The sequence below is a fragment of the Festucalex cinctus genome, chromosome 19, assembly GCF_051991245.1.
Source record: "Festucalex cinctus isolate MCC-2025b chromosome 19, RoL_Fcin_1.0, whole genome shotgun sequence".
Taxonomy (NCBI): Eukaryota; Metazoa; Chordata; class Actinopteri; order Syngnathiformes; family Syngnathidae; genus Festucalex; species Festucalex cinctus.
In genome coordinates this window covers 4,590,852-4,612,699 of record NC_135429.1, presented here as the reverse complement: position 1 = coordinate 4,612,699, position 21,848 = coordinate 4,590,852, and the positions used below count along the sequence as shown (strand labels likewise).

The window sequence follows — 21,848 nt, the reverse complement described above, 5'->3', positions numbered from 1 at the left end:
AATAGAAATAATGGGAAAAGTTATTTTAAAATGGCACTCAATAAGTCATTACAACACCCCATCTAAAATTAAAGCTTTTTCTTAATTAACACAAACCCACAATCCACACACATTAGTGGATATGGTCAAATCTTTTCCCCGTAGTCCTGCTATAAACAGGTAACCAATCGGCGCTGGAAGCGAAGGCATGAGCGTACAGGAAAGTAAAAAAATGGGGCAATAAACCGACGCACGCGTGTCAACTTGCACTGAAGTGTTCTCTCGCGTGGGCGTGGTTTGGGAAAGGTTGATGCGTTGACGTCACTGATAGGGGCTTTCCTCCATGACGTCACGTGGCAGGGCGGGGAGAGCGAGCGAGAGGGAGAGAGAGGGAGAGAGTTGCGGCTATCGCACAACACCGGAGCACCGAGCTCACTCACAGGGACGCACCGATTTTTCCGGCCGCCTTCAGCTACTCAGAGGCGAACTAGCCAAGCAGGGGGTTCGTGGAGCTTTTTTTTTTTCTTTTTTTTTTCTCCCCCCCTCTGTGTTGGGTGCGGGCGACGCGACCGAAGGAGGAAGCCCGCGAAAGACGCCTTCGTAGCCGCGTCGAAGGTAAAAAGCTGGTAGGTGAAGTCTCTCTCTGCTGTTGCTGGGCGATAGAAACAGAAAGTGGAAGATGTATAAGGACAATTTGCTCGAGGGGGGCTGCGTGAAATTTCCCCGAGTCATGCGTCAGCGGGCGAGCACGGCGGACACGTCCTAGCATAGCAAACATGAGCAGGCAGGATGCTAAGGAGACTTCTCAGTTTTCAATCATTTCGTGTCTCGACATGTCCTTACTGGAACGACATTTCAGTCATTAGGTACCGTATAATCGATGTCTACATGCTATTACGGGCATGTCTCAACTCTCGGAGACATGATGAAAATGGTGTGATATATTCTCTGTGTAGAGACAATATGTAGACATAACCTATGTCTACACACTAGAGACATGTCCTCTGGGGAGACAACTGACATGGTCATGATGATGATAGAGACAACGTGTCCTCATTGTTGAGACTGAGAGACGACTTGTCTTCACTCTTCAGTGTGTGAAGACATGACTAGCGACATGTCTTCAGTGTTTGGAGACTATGACTTGAGAACATTTCAGTGTGGAAAGACAAGAGCAAAGACATGTCCTCATAGGACAGACATACCCTCGTTGTAGAGAGACAATATGGCTTCACGTTGTTGACAGATGACATGCAACATTATGGTGAGAGAGACATCCCTCTTTGGCGAGACAAGGCAAGAGAGGACATCGCTGGGTGAAGAGACATGTCCTATTAGGAAAGACGTCCCCACTCCCCACCGAGTGTGTTGAACCTGCATGACTACGACCGACGTGTCTTCAGAAAGACATCATCAGACAAGAGACAAAATGATTAAAGGTGTAAAGACACCTCTAGGACACAACATCACTGGAGACAATGTCTTCAGAAAGATTAAAAAAAACTAGCGACAACAGTGTCTTCATTGTTTGAAGAGACAAAATGACCACCGGAGACAAGTAATCTGTGTGTAGACACGTGACTAAAGACATCATGTCCTCGTAGGAGAGACATGTCCACAGTGTAAAGCCTCCACATCGTTAGTGTGATGAGACAGCATGATTACAACACGTCTTCCATGTGGAGAGACGACATGACGAGAGACAACATGCCTTTGCGTGTCGTTCCGTCCAGCTGGAGCCCTTCCCTCGTCACTTTCCCTTTCCAAGCTTTTCCGAGCGTGGTGCCACTCCCCAAAACGTCCTCTCATTCCCTCCCCGTGTGTGTTTTTCCAGGGAAGGAGACACAATACATAATTCACACATGAAATCAGCAGCACAGCTGGAACTGGAGGACACGCAGCAGCCAGCAGACATTTTGTAGTCGAAAGCCACATGTTGTGGGCGTACATTCAGCAGTTCTTCAAAGCTGAATTTAAACACGCGTTATGCATTAAAGTGTATGTTGAAAGGCTATAATAGAAACTTCAGGTTCAAAGAATTGTTTTGTTTTGTTTTAAACTGTAAAATGGAATCATAAAACAAGAGAATTAAATATGTTCAACAATATGATTTAGTCTAACAAAAGTCCTGCTAGCTTAACGCTAACATGGATTGCAAAATGTCATATGTGGCTAATGAAAATTAGCATAGAATCACTAAACGGCAAGCAACTCCTTAACGAACAGCAGTGTTCACAATCCCAAGTGTTAATTTTTCATGACTACTCAAAAGTACGGAAATGACGCCTCGCTAAATTTGTTCAAACTTCACTTGTTTTTCGTGCTTAGAAACACGAACCTGCAAATAAGTGTTTGCATTCACAATTCGAATGTGTAATTTTTTTTTTTAATCTCAAGAACAATTTAACAGATTACCAGAATTTCGTGAGCTTTGTTAACACTTTCAACATCACGCTAATCGTTAGCTGCTGCTACTTTAGACTTGAGTTGTTGAGTTGAATTTATTGTTTCAGCCTCAGCAAAGGTCTGCTCTCCCTCAGTTGTCGTTTGCATCCTGACAAGTTCCTTTCCCCAGAAACATCAGAGCACAATGACCTCATGCGGAAGCGCTTCAGGTTCCCGCAATCGCGTGGTTCGTGTTTCACACACTAGCGGATAATTACACGCTCGGTCGTCGGACTCTTTGTGTGTGTGTGTGTGTGTGTGCGTGTGTGCGTGTCTGTTCATTGTGCTGCCGTTTCCTCAGAATCGTAAAGCCTTGCATTGACATTGGATCCGGCAGCACTTTTCTTGCTCACTGTTCTTATTGCTTTCCGTCGTTTCTTGGAAGATCTGAAATGATCGGAAGCAGGTATCCACAATCTACACAATCTAATGTCGGTGTCAAAGTATATGTTGATCAGTTCCAAGAGTCACTGGTAAAAAGCAGTTTTGAGGGCCTGTTAGTCATTTTAACTAACCAAAATCCCTTTTGTCGCTTCCAGAGAAAACTGTTAACCAGATGACGCCTCATGCTTGCGAGCTACTTGCCAAACAAGCTTTATTTCCTGAGTGTTTTATTTATTTATTTAAATTGCCCACACTCTGCTCTGCCTGAGGCCTCACTAATGGGAGACTGTAGTGAAGCAAAACAGGCAAAAACACTTTGAAGTCAAGCTAGTTTGCAGGTTTCAAACAACTTCAAATTATTATGGTGTCATCATCATTGTTGTTGAAGTGTTGAAGGATGCTGAAAATCTTCAGCTTGGCTCTCTTTTTTTGTTTTTTGTTTTGCTCAAAAACACAATCATAGGTGTGTGCTGGGTTAGCTCCCCCCCCCCCCCCCCACACACACACAAGTGAAATTTTAGAGAACTGTGCTTGCACATTTACAGCATTCAGTGTGGGCGCTGCTTTTCTTGTAGGCATGTGTAATATTGACGGTGAACAATATCACTACCGCCTGACAATAACTTCAACTATTTACAATTTTGAGTTAGGCGGCAAAATCCAGGCATTTTTCTCCGTCTCGGGGCGGCCATTTTGCCACTTGTTGACTAAAGATGACATCAACGTTGCTCAGATCTCAGGTAACAACCAATCACAGGTCAGCTTCAGAAAACGGGTGAGCTGAGCTGTGATTGGTTGTTACCTGACTCCTGAGCAACATTGATGTCATCTTCAGTCGACAGCAAGTGGCAAAATGGCCGCCAACCGGAGAGGGAGAAAAATGGCTGGATTCCACAAATGGAACATTAATCATAATGTCATGACTCATGTTTAGACTATTGAGGTCACATATAACACATTATTGTCAAGAAATGTTTAAGGTTAACTCCGACTTTAATTAAATTCCATCTTTAATCAATTTAATCAGTTTCAGTGACCGGCCCCCAAAAAGTGAAACATCTTCATTGTGTGGTTAAAAAGCTGAATCATTTCGTTTAATTGGTGAGAAAAAAATAAAAAATAAATAGTGTTGAGTTATAAAACACGTTTAATGGCAAATTTCTGGTTTTCCAGATTAGTCACGTTCCCTCACGTGGAGGACTCTTAACACTCAAACAATCTGGGAACATAGAAACTTTTCCGGCTCATTCCAGTTGTTTTTTTGCGGGAAAATAGGGAGGATGGAAAAGCAGAGCTGGGAGATTTGCCAGCACACGAGGGTAGGGTAATGAATTTAGCTGAGCCGGCCGGAGACACGAGGATGGGAACGCTGTTGACTGTTGAGTGTCGACACCGCTTTTAGGACGAAGCATTTTGATAGGCGTTTTAATGCTAAAACTCCAAACTTCATGTTTTGGATTTGTCAGTGTTGAGATGAAAAGACAAGAAAGAAATAATAAACTGCTCCCGCTGGAAGCAATCAGGAGCACTGAGTGATGTTGCGCCAACTTCCTGTCAGTGTCCTATTTACCTTTTGCGGGACGCAATAAGTGGGAGGTGCATAAGATACCTGAATTATTCATCCCACCAACCGAGTTTCTTTGTCATTGTGACCCACTTCAAGACCAGGACCTTTTGTCCTTTAACGGGGAACCAAAGTCACTTGAACACTCATTCACGAGTTTCCTGGTGGAGGTCTTTTGAATGCAGTGCACTGCTACGTTTGAAATATATTTGTGTATATTTTGTATATTTTTTGAAAAGGTTATTATGATGTTAACATGGGGACTATCCTAGTGGACTTTAAGCAAGATATGGGGTACATCCTGGGCTGGTTGCTGGTCACTACTATAGGGATGTAATAGGGAGGCAACGATATCCAAACATCACGATACGATATTATCACGATATCACACAAAATATTGTTTTTGTACATTAATTAAAGCAATGAAAATATAAAAAATATAAATATTATATATAAAAATATATATAATATATAACAAAAAAGTCACAATATTGTAAAAAAAATGAGCTCATACTAAAAAAAGAAACACAAAATAGTGTTTTTGTACATTAAAGCAATAAAAAATTGATGGATATTTTTTAACTGAAACTTGTCAGCCAATCGGACAAAGAGATCCCTTGACTAGACAATCGGCAGATTTGGTAATAGAGCAGCATATCGATCGGACACTAGTAAATGTTAAGACCTACTGACAATTCGCAAATAGGCATCCGATTTTTATTCTAATTAATGCGGCGTAAATGCGTGACGTCTCGCCGCCACGTCACACGGAATCTTATGGGAATGTTCCTGGTTTTGGTTTTGTTAGTCCATTAGATAAGCATGTGCATGTATGTGTGTTTTGAATAGAGCAGCCGTGGAGTGGGAGGACGAGTGTGTGGAACAAAGTGTGTGTGTGTGTGGTTAAATCTCCGCCTGTTCAGACCCATCTGCCGCACACACATATACACAGCTGCCATACGATTTATTAGCATGTATTATATTCCAAAGAGCAGCGCGGTTGCCGCGCTTACTGAATCACCGGTGCACATTTTGCAACACGTGAACCTTCAGACTCGCTGTACCGTTCCCGAGCACTGCACCAAATTATCCAATTTCACTTAATTGGTCAAAATTATTATTCCGGTTCGGCATTTGCGAAATAATATATCCACTGAGATTTTTTTTAGGGGGTCTTATTCACAGTTATTTGCTTAAAATCTCATCTAATTGTTGTCTTGTACTCAAGCTAACGCGCTAACGTACTCTGGCGCCATCTGGTGAAATATTGGTGTTATTGTTAATTTCGCTTATTGATAGTTTTTTTTTTTTTACTGTCCGTTTCTGATGTCGTGTTTTGCTGGAGGTCAACTTCATAAATTTTATGTAAAGTGATATCACGTCATTTTGCGCTAGCATGTTTTTAAGCTAGTATGCTAACTATACTTTAGATGAGCCTCATGTGAAGGTGGTTTGTTTGTGATGAGTAATATAACCGCTGAGTAGAGTTGTTTATGTAACATGGGTTCATGATTGTGTACATGTTAGAAAACACAAATTTAAGCAAGCGCTTGTTTGTTGTCGTCATTCATGCTAATAACATTCCCAAAAAGTGAAACTGACACAAAATGGTGACCGGTAGTGACATTTTTTGCTTACTGGCCAGACACAGAGTTCTGACTCTTGTCATGATACATGCAATTTGACTTTGGAATTTGACACTTGTTGCCTCATCTGTGTGTGTGTGTGCGTGTGCGTGTGCGTGCGTGTGCAGCCATACACACCTGTTGAATTTCGACGGCAGCAGATTAAAGTGTAAAATAGCAGCAGTTTTCGAGGCCTGTTATCTGTCAAGAGAACGCCCGCTGTGAGGTTTTGATCAAGCCTGCCAAATGGGATCCAAAAGCATCACGCACACACACCCAGAAACACACAAGTACAAACATTTGTCGGAATCAAAGCGTAAATGGCGTCAGGTGTTTTTATCACAGATGGCAGGCAGCCTGAGCGTGTTTATTAGGCTTTATGTAGAACTACACCGCTTTTGTTGTACAGCGAACACCACAGTTTGACCTTGAGAAGGCGATGGGGTTGCCACGGTAACCGCCAACGGCCATATTGTTGTTGTTATTGTATCTGTGTATACCAGGGGGTGCAAACTTTTGCTTGTTTAAAATGATTCAGCACAATGTTTATTTGACTATTTACTGTAAATCAATTTTGAAATCATTTAATACAATAAAAAACGTTTTTTATTGACATTTTTCTTCATTTAAAATGGATCAATAAATCAGTTACTTTGCAAAATAGATAAATATTGAATAATTACATGACCACATACTGTTTCATATGCGTTATCGTTTTCTTTTCCAAAACAAAAACATTCACGTGTTCTAGTTAACACCTCGACAACACGTTGTCTTCCATTGCGTGCGCGTGCGTGCGGCTGTGTAGGATTTACGCGCATGTTTGCATGTGCGTGCGCGCGCTTACGTGCCAGAGTGCACAGAGAGAGCCGCTGTTTGCCTCGCTCGTGGCGGGCGTCGCCGTGGCAACAGCTCTGGCAGCGCCGCGTGAAGTGGAAGGAAGGAAGACGCTCGCTTCCCCACATGAATACTTGATTGGATGATGTCACGCGTTTAATTGAGGCTTTAATTGTGTGACTGCTGAAGAGCATACGCGGATATTTTGCACCAGAATTTTTGAATCCCCCTTTTTTTTTTGGTCCTTACACATTTCTCAACCGATTCAAACCATTTTTCATATTTTACAACTTCTTACTGCGCCACTGTAACATGCAGTTGAGCATTAACATTTGGCTTGATTATAGAAAGATTTTCTGTAAAAACATTTCTATAATTGATTCAATTAAAATGTATTACATGTACTAATGAAACAAAAAATGGACCTTTTTAATGTTTTAAAATAAGAGTACATAAGAGCTTGACCAGGCTGCTATTAGCATTTATTAAAAAAAATCACATTGTAACATAAGTTATTTTGTTAATTTAATATATTTTGTAATTATTGTAATTGATATCTGCCTAAAAAAAAATCCGTATCGGTCGGTTTCCAGTAAATCCAAATGTTTTGAATGTAAAAGTTAAATACAACTGAACTCTACTTTGGCAGTGATTCTTTCACATACCACCAGATGGAGCCTGCGTACCACACTTATGTGTCACCACAGCTTGATCTGAGTTGCCAACGCTCGCGATGAGAAGCAGGAAGTTCGAGGGTACGTCGCACCGTGCATGCTCTGTGTTTAACTTCCTTTTCTTGTCTTCCTCACAGAGAGCGTAAGGATCTCCTCTGAGCTCAACTGGTGGATTCTTTTGCCTTTTTCTTTTTGGCGTTTTGAAGAATCCCGCCCTGAAAGAGACACAAATCATCATCGAGGGTGATGTGAGATGTTCAAAGTGTTGAGTTGTCAGTTTTCCTACTAAGCGTTCCCAAAAGGACGTCTCGTTTCTTCACATCTAACTGTGACTGTCTTGGGCTAAAAACATGGGCTCGGAGAAGGACTCGGAGTCGCCGCACTCCTCGCTGGGCGGCGTCCCCAACCCAAAGTGCCGGGCGGCGGGCAAACGCGGACGCCGCATTTCCTTCCAGAGCCTCTTCCACGGCAAACGGGGCTCCCGTGCGACCAAGGGCCCCAAAGGAGGGGCCGCCACCCCGCTATCCCACCTTCCACACGCTCAGGCTCAGCAGCTCCTACCGTCTAGCGCCTTGAGCCCGGCCACCCCAGTGCCGCCCACACCCGCCGCCGCCGCAGCAGTCCCCGAGGACGCCGCCCCCGGCACCCCCTCCAGGCGGCTCTCCTCCGGCCGGGCCTCCCTGGGCGGCGAGGCTCCGCCGGGGGACGGCGATCTCCTGGAGTGCCCCCTGTGCCTGGTGCGCCAGCCGGCCGAGCAGCTGCCTGAGCTGCTGGGCTGCAGCCACCGCTCATGCCTGTGCTGCCTGCGCCAGTACCTGCGCATCGAGATCACCGAGAGCCGCGTCCAGCTCAGCTGCCCCGAGTGCGCCGAGCGCCTGGCGCCCCGGCAGGTGGCCGACATCTTGGATGACGCCGCCCTGCTGGACAAGTACGAGGAGTTCCTGCTGCGCCGGTGCCTCGCCTCCGACCCCGACTGCAGGTGGTGCCCGGCGCCCGATTGCGGGTAAGGAATACGTGAACAGTACACCTCGGGTTGGACGTGCGTTGCAAATGAGCTTGCTAGCTCATAGCTCAGGCCAAGTTAGTTTAGCGCCTAGCATAGAATAGAAGAGAAGAATAGAGGATTGGTGACTGCTTGACTTGTTTTTCCCCAATAGTTTCATCCCTTCTACTACGGAAGCGTAGCTCTACCAATGTGGAGTAAACATTTTTGGCTGGCCAGTATGTTCTCGAACATACTTGCAAATATGCAAATAATACCCCGTGGCATTATGGGAAGGTATTCTAATTTTGTAGCATGTATCCTACAAGTACGTTCAGACATATTTGCGACTATGTTCGAACGTATTTGTGAGTATGTTCGAACATACTCGCCAGCCAAAAATGTTTACTCCACATTGGCAACTCTACGATTCCGTACTTCTACCAATATTTTTTATACAAATGTCAATTTTTTTTTAAAAATTTGCTTAAACTTGTTGTTTTTATGGTTTTGGATCATCATCATAAAACTAAAAATTAGCTCCAAGATCAGTTTCACTCAGGAACATGAAAAATTAGGATGCAGAAAATAGTCTTTTAAGGACGCATGCTTGACCTGAACAGAATGTCGGACATTTTGGTTTGAAGCAGCCATTTTGGGTGAATTCCAAGGTTTTGAGAAACTCCAACCAGGGAATTCACTCAAATCAACCTCAATTTGGGTATGCTTGACGAATGGGAGATGCTAAACTGGTAAATATGTGTTTTAGGTGACTCCCAACCAGGGATGTGTGGGAACAAAATTGGGCCCAGGAAAATATTTGAGAAGGCACTAAAACTCTCAAGGACGCTTGTTTGAAATTGAACAGGAAGTCGGCCATTTTGAGCAAGTGCCAGTGCTTGTACTTTGATGAACTCCTACGAGGGGAATTTACCCAAATGAACCCTAATCCGAAGCAGGCGTCCTAAAAAGATGTAGCAAGTAATATTAAAGGCCAGAATATTAGGAACAGCTCCATTTAATGCAGTGTAGCAAAAAAGTCTGTCAAGAAAAAAAGATCTAACTTTTGTATTTGTTCTCATTAAGTGGTGAAAGTGGTGCCCGAGTTTATCAGATGCATACTGTAAAGTCCCAATGAGCACACAGGAAGTGGAGGAAATGACGGCAGACTTTGTGGGTGTGAAATTTCACATTGTTCCCGTCAGTCGCCTTCCTTTTTCTGCCGTAATCTGGAATCTAGATGATTTCACTCTGCGGTCTTGCTTCACGTCAGCCAGGAGGCTTCTGGGTCAGATAAGGGCAGAGATTGCAAAAGTGCTCACACACTTTCTGCTTATGTAGATACTCGTTAAAAAAAAATGGCTGAACACGATGTTGAGAAAGTGGAAATTGTGTTTGGAGGTGTAGAAAGAGGCGGAGTCATCACGTTGGCTTGGGTGATGCTTACTGGAATAAGTGAGAGGCGATTGTTTTATCTCAAAACGCGGTGTGTATGTGTGACTACAGTAGAGGTGGGCAAGTATAGCCAATGCACCACATTTTTACTATCAAAATAAACTCTTTTACACATCTCAAGTACAAATGAGGTGGCCAATCGCTTCGTTTTCAAAATAGGACGCGGCCCTTGAGCATAAAAGTTTGCCCACCCTTGGACTAGCATGTTGCGGCAAGACGACTAAAGGTTACGTACAAACACGTGTACAAAATCCTTTCCCTGATAAACACCTCAAACCGAGGCTTGTGTGTGTGCGTGCGTGCGTCAGCAGTATCACGGCGAGCCCGCCTGCTGACCTCAGTACTCTGAGGGATGATGCCGTGTCTGACGCCAGCGCTGACTCACCCCTCTCCAGAAGCGTACGCGCCGTTGACTAATTCCAAGGCGGCGCACAAACAGCAGCTGCAGCGACACAACACAGACCAAGGTGGAACCAGGTGGCACCTTTCTCCGTCACGGGAGCCCTCGCAGGCGGGAATCCCATGTTTGGTTATGTGTCGACGACCGGTTGTTGGTATTATGCTACACTTCACCCACCGCATCCAAAAGATGCAAAAGTGTGGGAGCAGAAATTAATAATTCCATCAAATAATCGATTAATCACCCTACCATCGCAACCAATTTTTTTTATGACCACTATGGTTGGACGTAAATTGAATTGAGTGGATAAAAGTACTCATAATTTATTATCTTCTATACATATGCCTTATTAAACTCCCTTGCAGCCATTTTCTCTGAAGCAACCCCCTTTGCAATACCACATAATGTGTTCTATTGCTATAAAAACATGGAACCTACCAAAAAGAAAGATTAGAATCTCTTCTTTCATCAGGGAAAAAAAGTATATTTCTATCTGTTTCTGTTTTGCAGCAATTAGGATTAGAATATAGCTACTTTTCAACATTATTCACAAACCTGTTGAAAACACTGAAAAAGAACTTGTCGCAACATGGCCCTGGCTGATCTCTTATACTCTGCTGCCACCTACTGGCCGATTTTTTGTAGTAACTACCATTGCTTTAAGCAACCTCTTCAGGTCAGAAGCTGCATCAAAGCCTTCTGTATTCTCTATCTTAAAATCACAAACATATAAATACATTTTTGGCAGTGAATGAGTTAAACACCAACAAAATTAGCTTATGCTCAACGGTTAGCAATCATGATTAGCATTAGCACACGAGCAATTACCACTTAAGGTAAACAAGCTCTAACTACCACTACTTCACACATACATCATTATATCTACATTACGTTATGTAATAGTGTCTTAAAAGTCAATGACAGACGATGGCTTCAATATTATTTCATGAGTAAACAAGGGTAGAGCTAGCTGTTAGCTACATGAGGTCAATAACGGCATGTTTAGTGCATGATTGCCCTCTACTGGTTAAGTGATGAACCCATAAAACCTGACTTGTTGCGTCTTTATATCTCTCATTTTCTTGTCGTGTTTATGTGGTGGGAAACTGGGAATAGGCGTCGTCGTAATGGCACCCGATAGACATCACAGCATAGGCGGTGGTAATAAGAATGTCTGGAACATTCCGTATGCTAACACACGGATCTCGCTTGGTGTTCCGAACGATAAATCCGCTGCGCATCAGCGTGTGTGCATTCGTGGGGACTGGCCTATCAAGAAAGAGCGTGTCGGGCCCTCTGCTAGCGGCTGTCAGTTGCCATGACGATTGTGGATGCGAAATAGAGGCGGCGTTGCCATGGGTAACGGGACTTCATTGAACACATCAGCGCACACTAACGGAGCTCAGTGTCCGGGACATTGTTGTGTGTGTGGGGGTGTATGTGCTGCGTCCCGGTTTGCATTTGGTTTGAAATGCATTAGTCTGTTTATTGTGTTTTCCCGTACACAACGCTGACAACAGCATATGTCACATTAATGGTGGAAAAAGTTTTGAAATGATTTATATGGTCTCATTTTTTTATATCACCAAAAAAACTAGCATTGAAACAGGGGTGTGTAGACTTTATCCACTGTCTATTCTATTGTCATCGCCCGTGTCTGTTTGCAGGTTCGCCGTGATCGCCTCGGGTTGCGCCAGCTGCCCCCGGCTGGTGTGCCGGCGCGAGGGCTGCGGCGCCGAGTTCTGCTACCACTGCAAGCAGGCCTGGCACCCCAACCAGACGTGCGACTCGGCCCGCCAGCAGAGGGCGCAGTCGCTGCACACGCACAGCACGCACTCGCCAAGCTACACCCAGGAGCAAGGACCAGGTAAGGGCGGACGGACGGATGGACAGACGGACGATTTGAACCAGTGGTTCCCAAACCGCAAGATCTGCAAAAATTATGATGTCGTAGCATTTCTAACAAGTTAGCATAATTGCCTAAGTCGTTTTTGTAGACAAAAATAAAACAAAATAAATATTTGATACTATGTAAAGATGATGTTTGTTTTGGAAAAAAAATACGTTTATTTCAAAGTCATAATATGAATTTGTTAAAACATTTTGAAAAATATGTCTTGTACATGAACAAGTTTTAAAAAAAAAAAAAAAAAAAAAAAGCAAAGGAGGACAGTGAGGATGCAAAGTTAGCCACAAGAGTGGGTGCGAAAATAAAAACAACAAAAGCGAACACATACACGTCATCTTCGAGCTAAAATGCCAAAATGACCTTTAAATTGCAGCAGGTGTGTTTCCAGCATCCAGATTTCAAACAAACACTCTTTACATGCTAAGATAAGCAGCTGCTTGCATCATTACCTCCTACAAGGTGCGCTTGTTTTTCATTCCATTTTGATGGCTTATCAAAATGTTTAAATTATAACATGGTCGGATATGACTTTTTAAAATCCCAGATCAGATTTGAAGGTCACAAATTCAATCCAGATTTGATCCAGATTGCTGATTTAATGATATATACAATGTGTCGAACACAAAAGTAACATTCTCAGTCGTGTTGCGATGATTTTTGACCGATTGGCCTTCCTCAGCGGACGACATCAAGCCGTGCCCGCGCTGCGGCGCTTACATCATCAAGATGAACGACGGCAGCTGCAACCACATGACGTGCGCCGTGTGCGGCTGCGAGTTCTGCTGGCTGTGCATGAAGGAGATCTCGGACCTGCACTACCTCAGGTTAGCGCGTGGCATGCTAAGCTAACTAGTTTCGCAGGTGTTATTTCGGTACAGTATGACTGTCAATGTATTTACCAGCACGTTTCCATCCCTCATCCTGCTTGTCCCTCTGCAGTCCGTCCGGCTGCACCTTCTGGGGCAAGAAGCCGTGGAGCAGGAAGAAGAAAATTCTGTGGCAACTGGGCACGCTCATCGGTGCGCCCGTGGGCATCACGCTCATCGCCGGCATCGCCATCCCCGCCATGGTCATCGGCATCCCCGTTTACGTCGGACGGAAGGTGAGAAGGATGAAACAGTTAGCCTAATAGCAACTATTAAAACTGTTTTTTTTTTTTTTAAAGGAATGTTTCAGTGGCTTTATAACGATCCAATTAGAGTCAAATATAGTTACAAAAATAGGTGATAGTCTTTTGTGTTATTTTAGAAGTGGCCAACAAGGACCAACACTACCAAAATTAAAAATAAATAAATGAATAAAACAAATAAATGCAGATATACAAATATAATTAAAAATTAAATACAAAAATATACATATAAAAGGAAATAAAATATATATTTATATATACATATATATTAGGGATGTGACGATACGCTAATTATTACGATATTGTGGAGAGGTTGGCGATTCAAAAAAGGTGACAATATTGTTAAAAAAATGTGCTCATACTAAAAATTTAAATATATATAAAAAAATATATATATAATGAGTCACTTACTTGCTAATGTAAGCACATATTGACTGTTCACAAGCACATTACGTTCCCCTTCATCTAACCATTAGCGCAGTTTTAAACACAGAAGGGCCAAAACATGCCTTGTGAAAATTAAACTGCACTCAAAAAAACAAGCCACCAGAGGGTGCTAGAACTGCACAAATGGAAATGAACCCGACTTTTTTTTTTAACAGATGTCCTGCTGTTAATATCGTGACATTGATATCGCCATATCACGATATTGCCGTTATCGTTACATCCCTAATATATATCAAAAAAGTCAATAGAAGTAAAAAAATAAATGCAAGAATAAAAAAACGGGATTCAAAAAATAAAAATAAATGTGGAAATAAATACAAAAAGCGTTTGGTGTGTTTGGCAGATCCACGCTCACTACGAGCTGAAGAAGACGTCTCGCCACCGTCGGAACTTGGCCATCACGGGCGGCGTGGCCTTATCCATCCTCACCGCGCCCGTCGTCGCCGCCGTCAGCGTGGGTGAGAGCCCGCCTTCACCCGGTTGTCCACGTGCGAACGGGACAAGAAAAACAATCCCATGCACTCGATCGATCCAATTTGATGAAAAAAGTGCGATTGCTGTCATCTGCTCATTCCGTGCCGTGTGCATTGTCGTCCTCGCCCTCTTTGCCAGGCATCGGCGTGCCCATCATGTTGGCGTACGTTTACGGCGTGGTGCCCATCTCGCTGTGCCGAGGAGGCGGCTGCGGCGTGAGCAGAGGGAAGGGCCGGGGGGTGCGGATCGACTTTGACGAGGACGATGGACCGATCACAGGTCTGGAATGCCCTTTGGGCATTTGATTTGATAATATTGTGATTATTTTATTTTTGATGTATTTATTTTTGTTACAATATGTTTGACTCAACTCAACTTTATTGATTAAAGCACTTTAAAACAAGCATTTCTGTATACTAAGTGCTGTACATGAACCAGAAATCGGTCATGCAGTAAGATAAGTAAAATAAGAACAAAACAAAACATTGTAAGTATACAAGTGAATAAAATTTATATCAATAAATTAATAAGAAGTAGGTAAGTGACATGGATAAAATGAATAAAGTTTGCAAAAATAATCCAAATATATGGATTAAAGGTAATACAGTAAGGCTTTTTACTTTGTGTGAGAATTTTTTTAATAATCTATTTTTTAAATTAAAAATGTTATTTTTAATTACATTTTTTATAAAGGTCAAAATATATATATTTTGTATTTTGTTTATTTGTTTCAAACATTTTTGATTGTGTTTATAATCTAGTTCAAAATGTTATTTCAATTTAATAAAAATTGGGGGAAAAAAAATTCTGTGGAATTGCCGTTTTTCTCTCCTATTTACATTTTTAATTCAATGTACCAGTAATTAAAAAACAAATACATTTTAAACCTTTTAATTTTGTGTGTAAAATGTAACTGTTTTTTTTTTTAGTTTAGCTTTTTTTTTTTTTTTTTTTCTTTTTTTTTACTTTCTGTGTTACCTTTTTTATTTAAAATGAAAATTAAACTGCAAAATTTTATTTAAAAAAAAAAAGTCAAAAAAAAAAAGTTTTTAATTGTGATTGTCTCATATATCTGTAATAGTGGCGGATGCATGGCGAGCTCTCAAATCGCCGAGTCTGGGCGAGAGCAGCCTGGACGGCGCGGTGAGCGGTCTGAGCACCACCTCCCCCAGCGAGGGCCTCTCGGTGGTGCCGGGGACCGTCGGGGACACGCCCCATTTCAACACACTGGCCAGCGGCGCCTTGGGGGGCCGCACGGGCAAATACAGCAGGTGAGGAGGACGCGGCGCTTCGACCGTTTTGGATGACTTGATGTGTGAGGTTTTTGTGCGCCGCTCACGACAGGCTGGAGGTCCAGGCGGGGGAGCTGGCCAAGGAGTCGGCCCAGAAGGAGACGGGGAGCTTGGGGGCGGGCAGCGACTGTGCCAGTACGCGCGGGATGGCTGGCTCCATCATTTCCTCCTACACGCTGCCCGACAGGTACACCAACGACAACTTCTTTCAAATTCTGAGACTGTTTGGCTCTTGTAACGGACTAATCAAAACTCGTAATTGGACTTTTGGAAAATTCAGCCCCAAAAAACAGTTTTACCAAGAAACAGGAAACTTATAAGGCATGTCTATCATAAATAGACCCACAAAAAAGTCTCAAGATGCCATGCCTAAAAAGACAGAATGTCTGCCATTTTGATCTGAAGCGGCCATTTTATGCTCATTAAAAAGTAGTACAGTGTTTATCGCGGGTTCATCTTTCCTCAATGTTTCGAGGATTTTTATTTTTTTTTACAGCGTGCTTTTTGTTTTGTTAATTTTCTTGGTCTTTGCGGCCGCAAAATTCGTCTCGACGAGACCTTTCCAACGGTGTCTGTCCCATCGCTCCACAATATTGCATTGTGGAGATGGAAAATATATACTGTGTAGTATAATAATTATTAACAACAACATACTTTCAAAGCAAAAAAGTAATGGGAATTAAAAAAAATAACGCGGATTTCCATTTTTTTTTTTTTTTAAATGTAACACCCGCGATAAATGAGGGAACACTGTAATTGGACTTTTTGAAAATTCAGCCCCCGAAGCCGATTTCATCTCTGCCATGAGTAGACCCACAAAAAAAGTCACGAGAAGCCAGCGCCGAAAAGACAAAGCAAGTCCGCCATTTTGCTTTGTTGAGTCGTCACTTGCCAACCCTCAAGTCGTCTTCCATTGTGTCATGTGACGTCCTCAGGGAGCGCACCAACCTGGAAATCCAAGTGGACATCGAGACCAAACCCAGCCATATCTGCCTGACCAGCGAGGAGGACCTGGCCCCGCCCACTGCCGCCGCCGTGAGCGCCTCGGCGGGGGAGGAGCCCCTGGACTGCAGCTCCAGACGGGGCGGCGCCCCGGGCCTGTCGCCGGGCGGCTCGGTGCGGTGCGACGAGGAGGAGCAGGGTGCGGGCCTCGGCGACGTCACGCTGGCCCAGCCCGAGAGCATCCGCAGCGACCTGGAGATGTCGGACACGCAGTCGGACGACATCGCCGAGCTCACGTCGGATGACTGCGACTCGCCCCGGCCCAAGGGGTCGCCGCCCGCGCCGGCCGCCTCCTGCCGGGCCCTGAGCACCCCCACCGAAGGCCTTCACTGTCCCGCCGACGCCAACGTCGTCCTCTACGTGTGACCTCTCAGGAACGCACAACAAACATTCGGACTTCCCTTCCCGTTTTTTTCTTTTCTTTTTTTTTCTTGCTGCTTTTTTGCCTCCCTGGCGTCCGGCTGACAATCTCCTCATTGTCAGAGTTCTACCTCTGAGATTTATACGAGCGCGTTTACTCCGTGGTGCAAAAATGCCTTGGCTACTACTTTCAAAAACAAAAACAAAAGAGGTACAAGTTTTACACACAAGTGAAAGCGGGTGAAAGCTGGCGCACGGCCCAGCCAGTCCACAATTCTCACGTGTGAAAGCAAGACTTGTGTCTTTATTTTCCTTCCTCCCGCTATAGTCAACTTGTTTGCTGTGTGCATGAGTGCGCATGAGCCCGGTGTGGAATGTTTACCAGCCGTGATGCACAGCCAATAACACGAAACGTCTTTACGTGACTGCTTAACGGATCAGCAACAGTCGTGTGAGAGGGAAAACCTCGTCGACCTTTTGGAGGCACAAGCAGAACGATACAGCGGCACCTTGAGATACAAGTGACCCGACGTGAATTAAATTCTGAGATAGCCCGCAGCAAATAGTCAAAAGTTTTCATGCTAGCTTCATGCTAACATGTCATGGGAAATATCATAAACAAACAAAACGGCACATATACTTCATCTTCTGTGAAAAACGACTACTATTACGGCAGTTTACAGAGTCACAGTAGTTGTGAAACTCTTCTTTATATCTGCATGACTGTATTATACACCCCCCTGGTGGCCAAGTCACGCACACCAGAAGGGGACCCAATGAATTGGTTATGATGCACAAACTTTATTTATATTCTATTTAATTATATTATTACTATATATTTTTATAAAGTAAAATACTGTAGAGTGCTGGTTTCTACGGAAGCGTATTGCATTCACTTGGGGAAAAAAAAAACTGTTTTTCTGACTAATTTTTTTGGGAGCTATGTTTTTTGGAGTATTTTTTTCATTATTATTCTGTTTTACTGAATTATTTTTTTTTGTATCATTAAAAAAAAAAAAAAAACAGGAGGTTTTTTTTTTCAAGTGAATGCAATACACTTACGTAGGTTTCCCTATGAATTTTTATTTTTTATTTTATTTATTTTTTTCCCCAGGGAGGCTGGAACGGATTAATAGCCTTTCTTGTTAATTTCAATGGGTGAAGATGATCTGAGATATGGGTTACGGTATCAAACTTGTGTCTCAAGGCACCACTCTGTTAAGTTTCTATTGGCAGAAACAACAACAAAAACTCTGATTGTGGAAGTTTGCACACACCAGAAGTTGTCACTGTGCGTATGCAAGCGTGTGCGTGTATGTAACTGGTTCGCATATTGTGTCTTTTTTTTTGTTTGTTTTGAATGCGCACTTTTGCACTTTAACCAAACTTATCTTTTTTTTTTTTTTTGGCTACTCATCATGGTCTTGATCATCATCATCATACGTTTGCATTTAAAGGAGACATATTATGCATTCACCCCTCCCCCTTACTAGTTATTTGATTGTGACATACTTTGGTCTGCAAAGCCTAAAGGTAAAAAATAAAAAATAAAAAAATAGAACACAGTTTAGACACATTTCATACTGTGGAGGAAAACAATTCCATAGACAAAGTTACATTTCTATAATATGTCCCCTTTAAGTTCCATAAAATCAAACTCAAGCTCACACCAGGATGCCTTTTGTGTTGGAAATGACAGAAGTGTTAACCTCCAAAACCTTTTTATTTATTTATTTTTAATCCATTTTGGGATTCACTGAGTTTTTTTTTTTTAAATTGCAAATTAAATGAGAAAAAAATGCTAATTTAATTTTTGGAGGCAAACACCGGTGATCGTCTAAATTGTTTTCACTGGCCTAAATATTTTATCAGCTTTGTGCTTGCCTATGAAGAAAAAAAAAAAAGGATGTTTCCTCGAGTTTGCGTGGAATGTTCATGTCCGAGTAGCTTCTTTTCGCCTTCAGCTGCTTGTTTCATTTGCTGCACTTTTCACTCGTTTTTCTGCCTGCCTGAGACAAACCACTCGAATGTACCACGGGGCCCACACTTGTACCTGACTGACCGAGTGTCGAATGGAAATTTTGGAGACTGAAAAGAATATAGATCTAGCAATATTTGAGTGTCATTAAACTGCTCGTGAACTTCCTGTCACTGTCACTCGCCCTGGCGTGAGGATAACACATGCAGGAATGTGAATGACCTTTTTTGTGGAGAAAAATAAACACAATCTGATGTTTACCAAAGCATTATTTCATAAAGCTTGTGCGGAGGTAAGGAAAAGAGAATCTGCCTGCTCAGTCTCTGTACCACGGTTAAGAGGTCACTGGACAGGGAAAGACCTGGACAAAAACAGATGGTGCCCCTAAGATTGAAAATAATTTGACTATAGGGACAGGTTCAAGTTGTGTCGATGAGCATCACAGATATCTTCAAACTTATATGCATTTGGTCATTTGGGAAACATTTCTGATGTATTCTTGAATCTCTACTATCACAATCACGATCGTTTTTATTGAAGTTGACTGTCGTGATATGCATCCTTGTCCACAAGGCGGCAGTAGCGCGCGCGTCTGCCAGAGGGCTTCATCGCGACATATCTCCTCACTTTACGGCAGTGTATATTGTTCGACAGTCGCAAAGCAAAACGCGTGCATCCGGAGGAAGGTTAAATCGACGCCTACAAAACACGGTAATGTGGTTTAATGCCGTTTATTTCGACATTGTTGAGTTGACTAAGAGCTTTTGGTTGCAAGGAGAATTTAATGTGAGCATTGCTTGGAACTAACGTTCAGCATTTAATCGACTCGCTGTTAGCAACACCTGTCATTGACTGGCTAGCTGGCGTGCTAACAGACTCGCTAGCCGACATTATAAGACAGTTTTGAAACTATCATTAATAGTTTGTGCAAACATTGGTTGTAATAGATAATTTAATGACGATTGGACCTTCCTACTGTTTTGTGCGAGTCTGAACCCATAAAAAGATTAATGAATTTGCTCGAGTTTTGATCATGGTATTTGTAAAAACTCTTATTATAAAAAGATCGACTTTGCATTACCGTAACGTTCTGTAGTATTATTCTTATTTATTTTTGTTTATATATGTAAGCTATACAAATAAAATGCTTTTAAAATTAAGCAAAAATAAAGTTGGGCTGCTGAACATTGTTTTTGTTGAATTTTATACAAAAACTATGCTCTCAAAGTAAATATCTTTATTTTCTCTTGGAAACAAACCATCATCTCTCCCCCACTAACATTGTCATCCCTGGAAAATTATTTATGTATTTATATATTCATTTATTTTCAACTCAACTTTATTTATAAAGCACTTTAAAACAAGTATTGTTGAATACAAAGTGCTGTACATGAAACAGAAATTGGTCATGCAGTAAAAAGTAAGATGAGTAAAATAAGAGCAATACAAAACATTGTAAGTATACAAGTAAATAAAATGTACATCCATTAATTCATTCTTTACAGATGATGTGAAATTAATAAGTGTTTTTTTGGGGGGGGAAACGTCCCATGGTTCTCATCTTAAGTGTGTCCTTTTGTTCCTCAGCACGATGCCGTTCGTGGACCTGCAGTCACGTCTGGGCGTGAACGTGGACCGCTGGCTGCTGCTGCAGAGCGCGCCGCAGCCCAACCAGCAGGCGGCGCGCTGCCACGCCTTCGAGAAGGAGTGGGTCGAGTGTTCCCACGGCATCGGACAGACCCGCGCCAGGCGAGAGTGCCGGCTGGAGTTTGAGGACTTGTATGAGTGCATGCACCGGCAGAAGATGGTAGTTATTGATGCCTTTTTTTTAATGCAGAGGATGGTCAGATTTTTTTGTGGGAAAAAAAAAGGCATTATTTTGAGACCATCTTGTTTTCTTGTGTTTCCAGCTCAAGCGTTTGTACACCATCCGCCAGCAGCGTGACAAGATGATAAAGGAGGGCACGTACACGCTGCCCACCTGCCACACAGGCCAGGGCGACTAGTCCAAACCCGCATCTAGGTTGTCACCATGTAGAGTTAAAATCGTCTTGTCTTAGTTAATAAAAGAAATCGTTGCTCATACACCTCATTTTATCTCCTTGAAGTTTTCTATGTTAGTGCAATGCAGAGACAGTGTTTAAAAGCAGTCTTGTTACTTAAAGGAAAAACTTGTCATCCTACCCCTTGTACTCTATACATTATTGGCAATTATATCTTACCCTAATAAATTATTAAAATTTTTAAACTTTAAAGACACGGCAAATGTCATTGATATGAATAGTTTAGGACCGAGCACAGACCCTTGTGGGACCTCGTGAGTCAACATTTGATTTTAAAATTGTTAAGCGGCACATACTGACGTCATCTGTCATCTAGATCCGTGAATTCTCATGTTAATCATTGGGCTGCGAGCGCCATCTAGTGGGCGCAAAGTAATTGCAGTTTTGTGACGGCCGCGGCAGCTTTGTACACATGTAGCAGGGTATATATGGATATTTTTTAAACAGAATATCCATTACATTAATATATTGCGATCGACAAGATCAAAAACCTTCATCAAGTCTAAGAAAATTCCAACTATTTATTTATTTCTTTATTTATTCATTTATTTATTATTTGAAATCTACAGTGGTAGCAATTTCTTCCACAAGCCCCATTACTGCCAAAGAGGTGGTCCTTTCTCAGTAAGATTGTCAAAGTCTATGTAAAAATAGTTTTTGGGATATATATTTTTTTTAACATATATAACTGTGGTAGTGCCAATATATAGGTCTGTGATTTATTTTTGATCTCCATACTTATACATCAGAATAACTTTCATTTTTGATGGAAAAATACCGGTTTGGAAAGACTGGTTCCATGAGCGGTTGCACTATAATTTTTACAATACTTGATATTAAAGCCATATT

At 42.4% G+C, this 21,848-nt stretch overlaps 2 protein-coding genes across 3 annotated transcripts; both read left to right on the top strand.

Annotated features, from left to right (window-relative positions):
* Window positions 1-382: 382 nt before the first annotated feature.
* On the top strand, window positions 383-19,281 carry rnf19b (ring finger protein 19B). 2 transcript variants are annotated; one of them, XM_077507773.1, is made up of 10 exons: window positions 383-594; window positions 7,646-8,511; window positions 12,013-12,212; window positions 12,934-13,078; window positions 13,194-13,356; window positions 14,174-14,288; window positions 14,443-14,583; window positions 15,386-15,575; window positions 15,649-15,783; window positions 16,532-19,281. In XM_077507773.1, exons 2-10 carry the CDS (start codon window positions 7,859-7,861, stop codon window positions 16,962-16,964), a joined length of 2,175 nt encoding a protein of 724 aa, XP_077363899.1. In that variant the 5' UTR covers window positions 383-594; window positions 7,646-7,858; the 3' UTR covers window positions 16,965-19,281. The 2 variants fall into 2 exon arrangements, with proteins under 2 accessions (XP_077363899.1, XP_077363898.1); XM_077507772.1 differs by having other exon boundaries at window positions 383-605.
* A 236-nt stretch (window positions 19,282-19,517) lies between these two features.
* ndufs5 (NADH:ubiquinone oxidoreductase subunit S5) lies at window positions 19,518-21,028 on the top strand. Its single transcript, XM_077506353.1, has 3 exons — window positions 19,518-19,647; window positions 20,524-20,743; window positions 20,847-21,028. Exons 2-3 carry the CDS (start codon window positions 20,528-20,530, stop codon window positions 20,940-20,942), a joined length of 312 nt encoding a protein of 103 aa, XP_077362479.1. The 5' UTR covers window positions 19,518-19,647; window positions 20,524-20,527; the 3' UTR covers window positions 20,943-21,028.
* The last annotated feature ends 820 nt before the right edge of the window (window positions 21,029-21,848 follow it).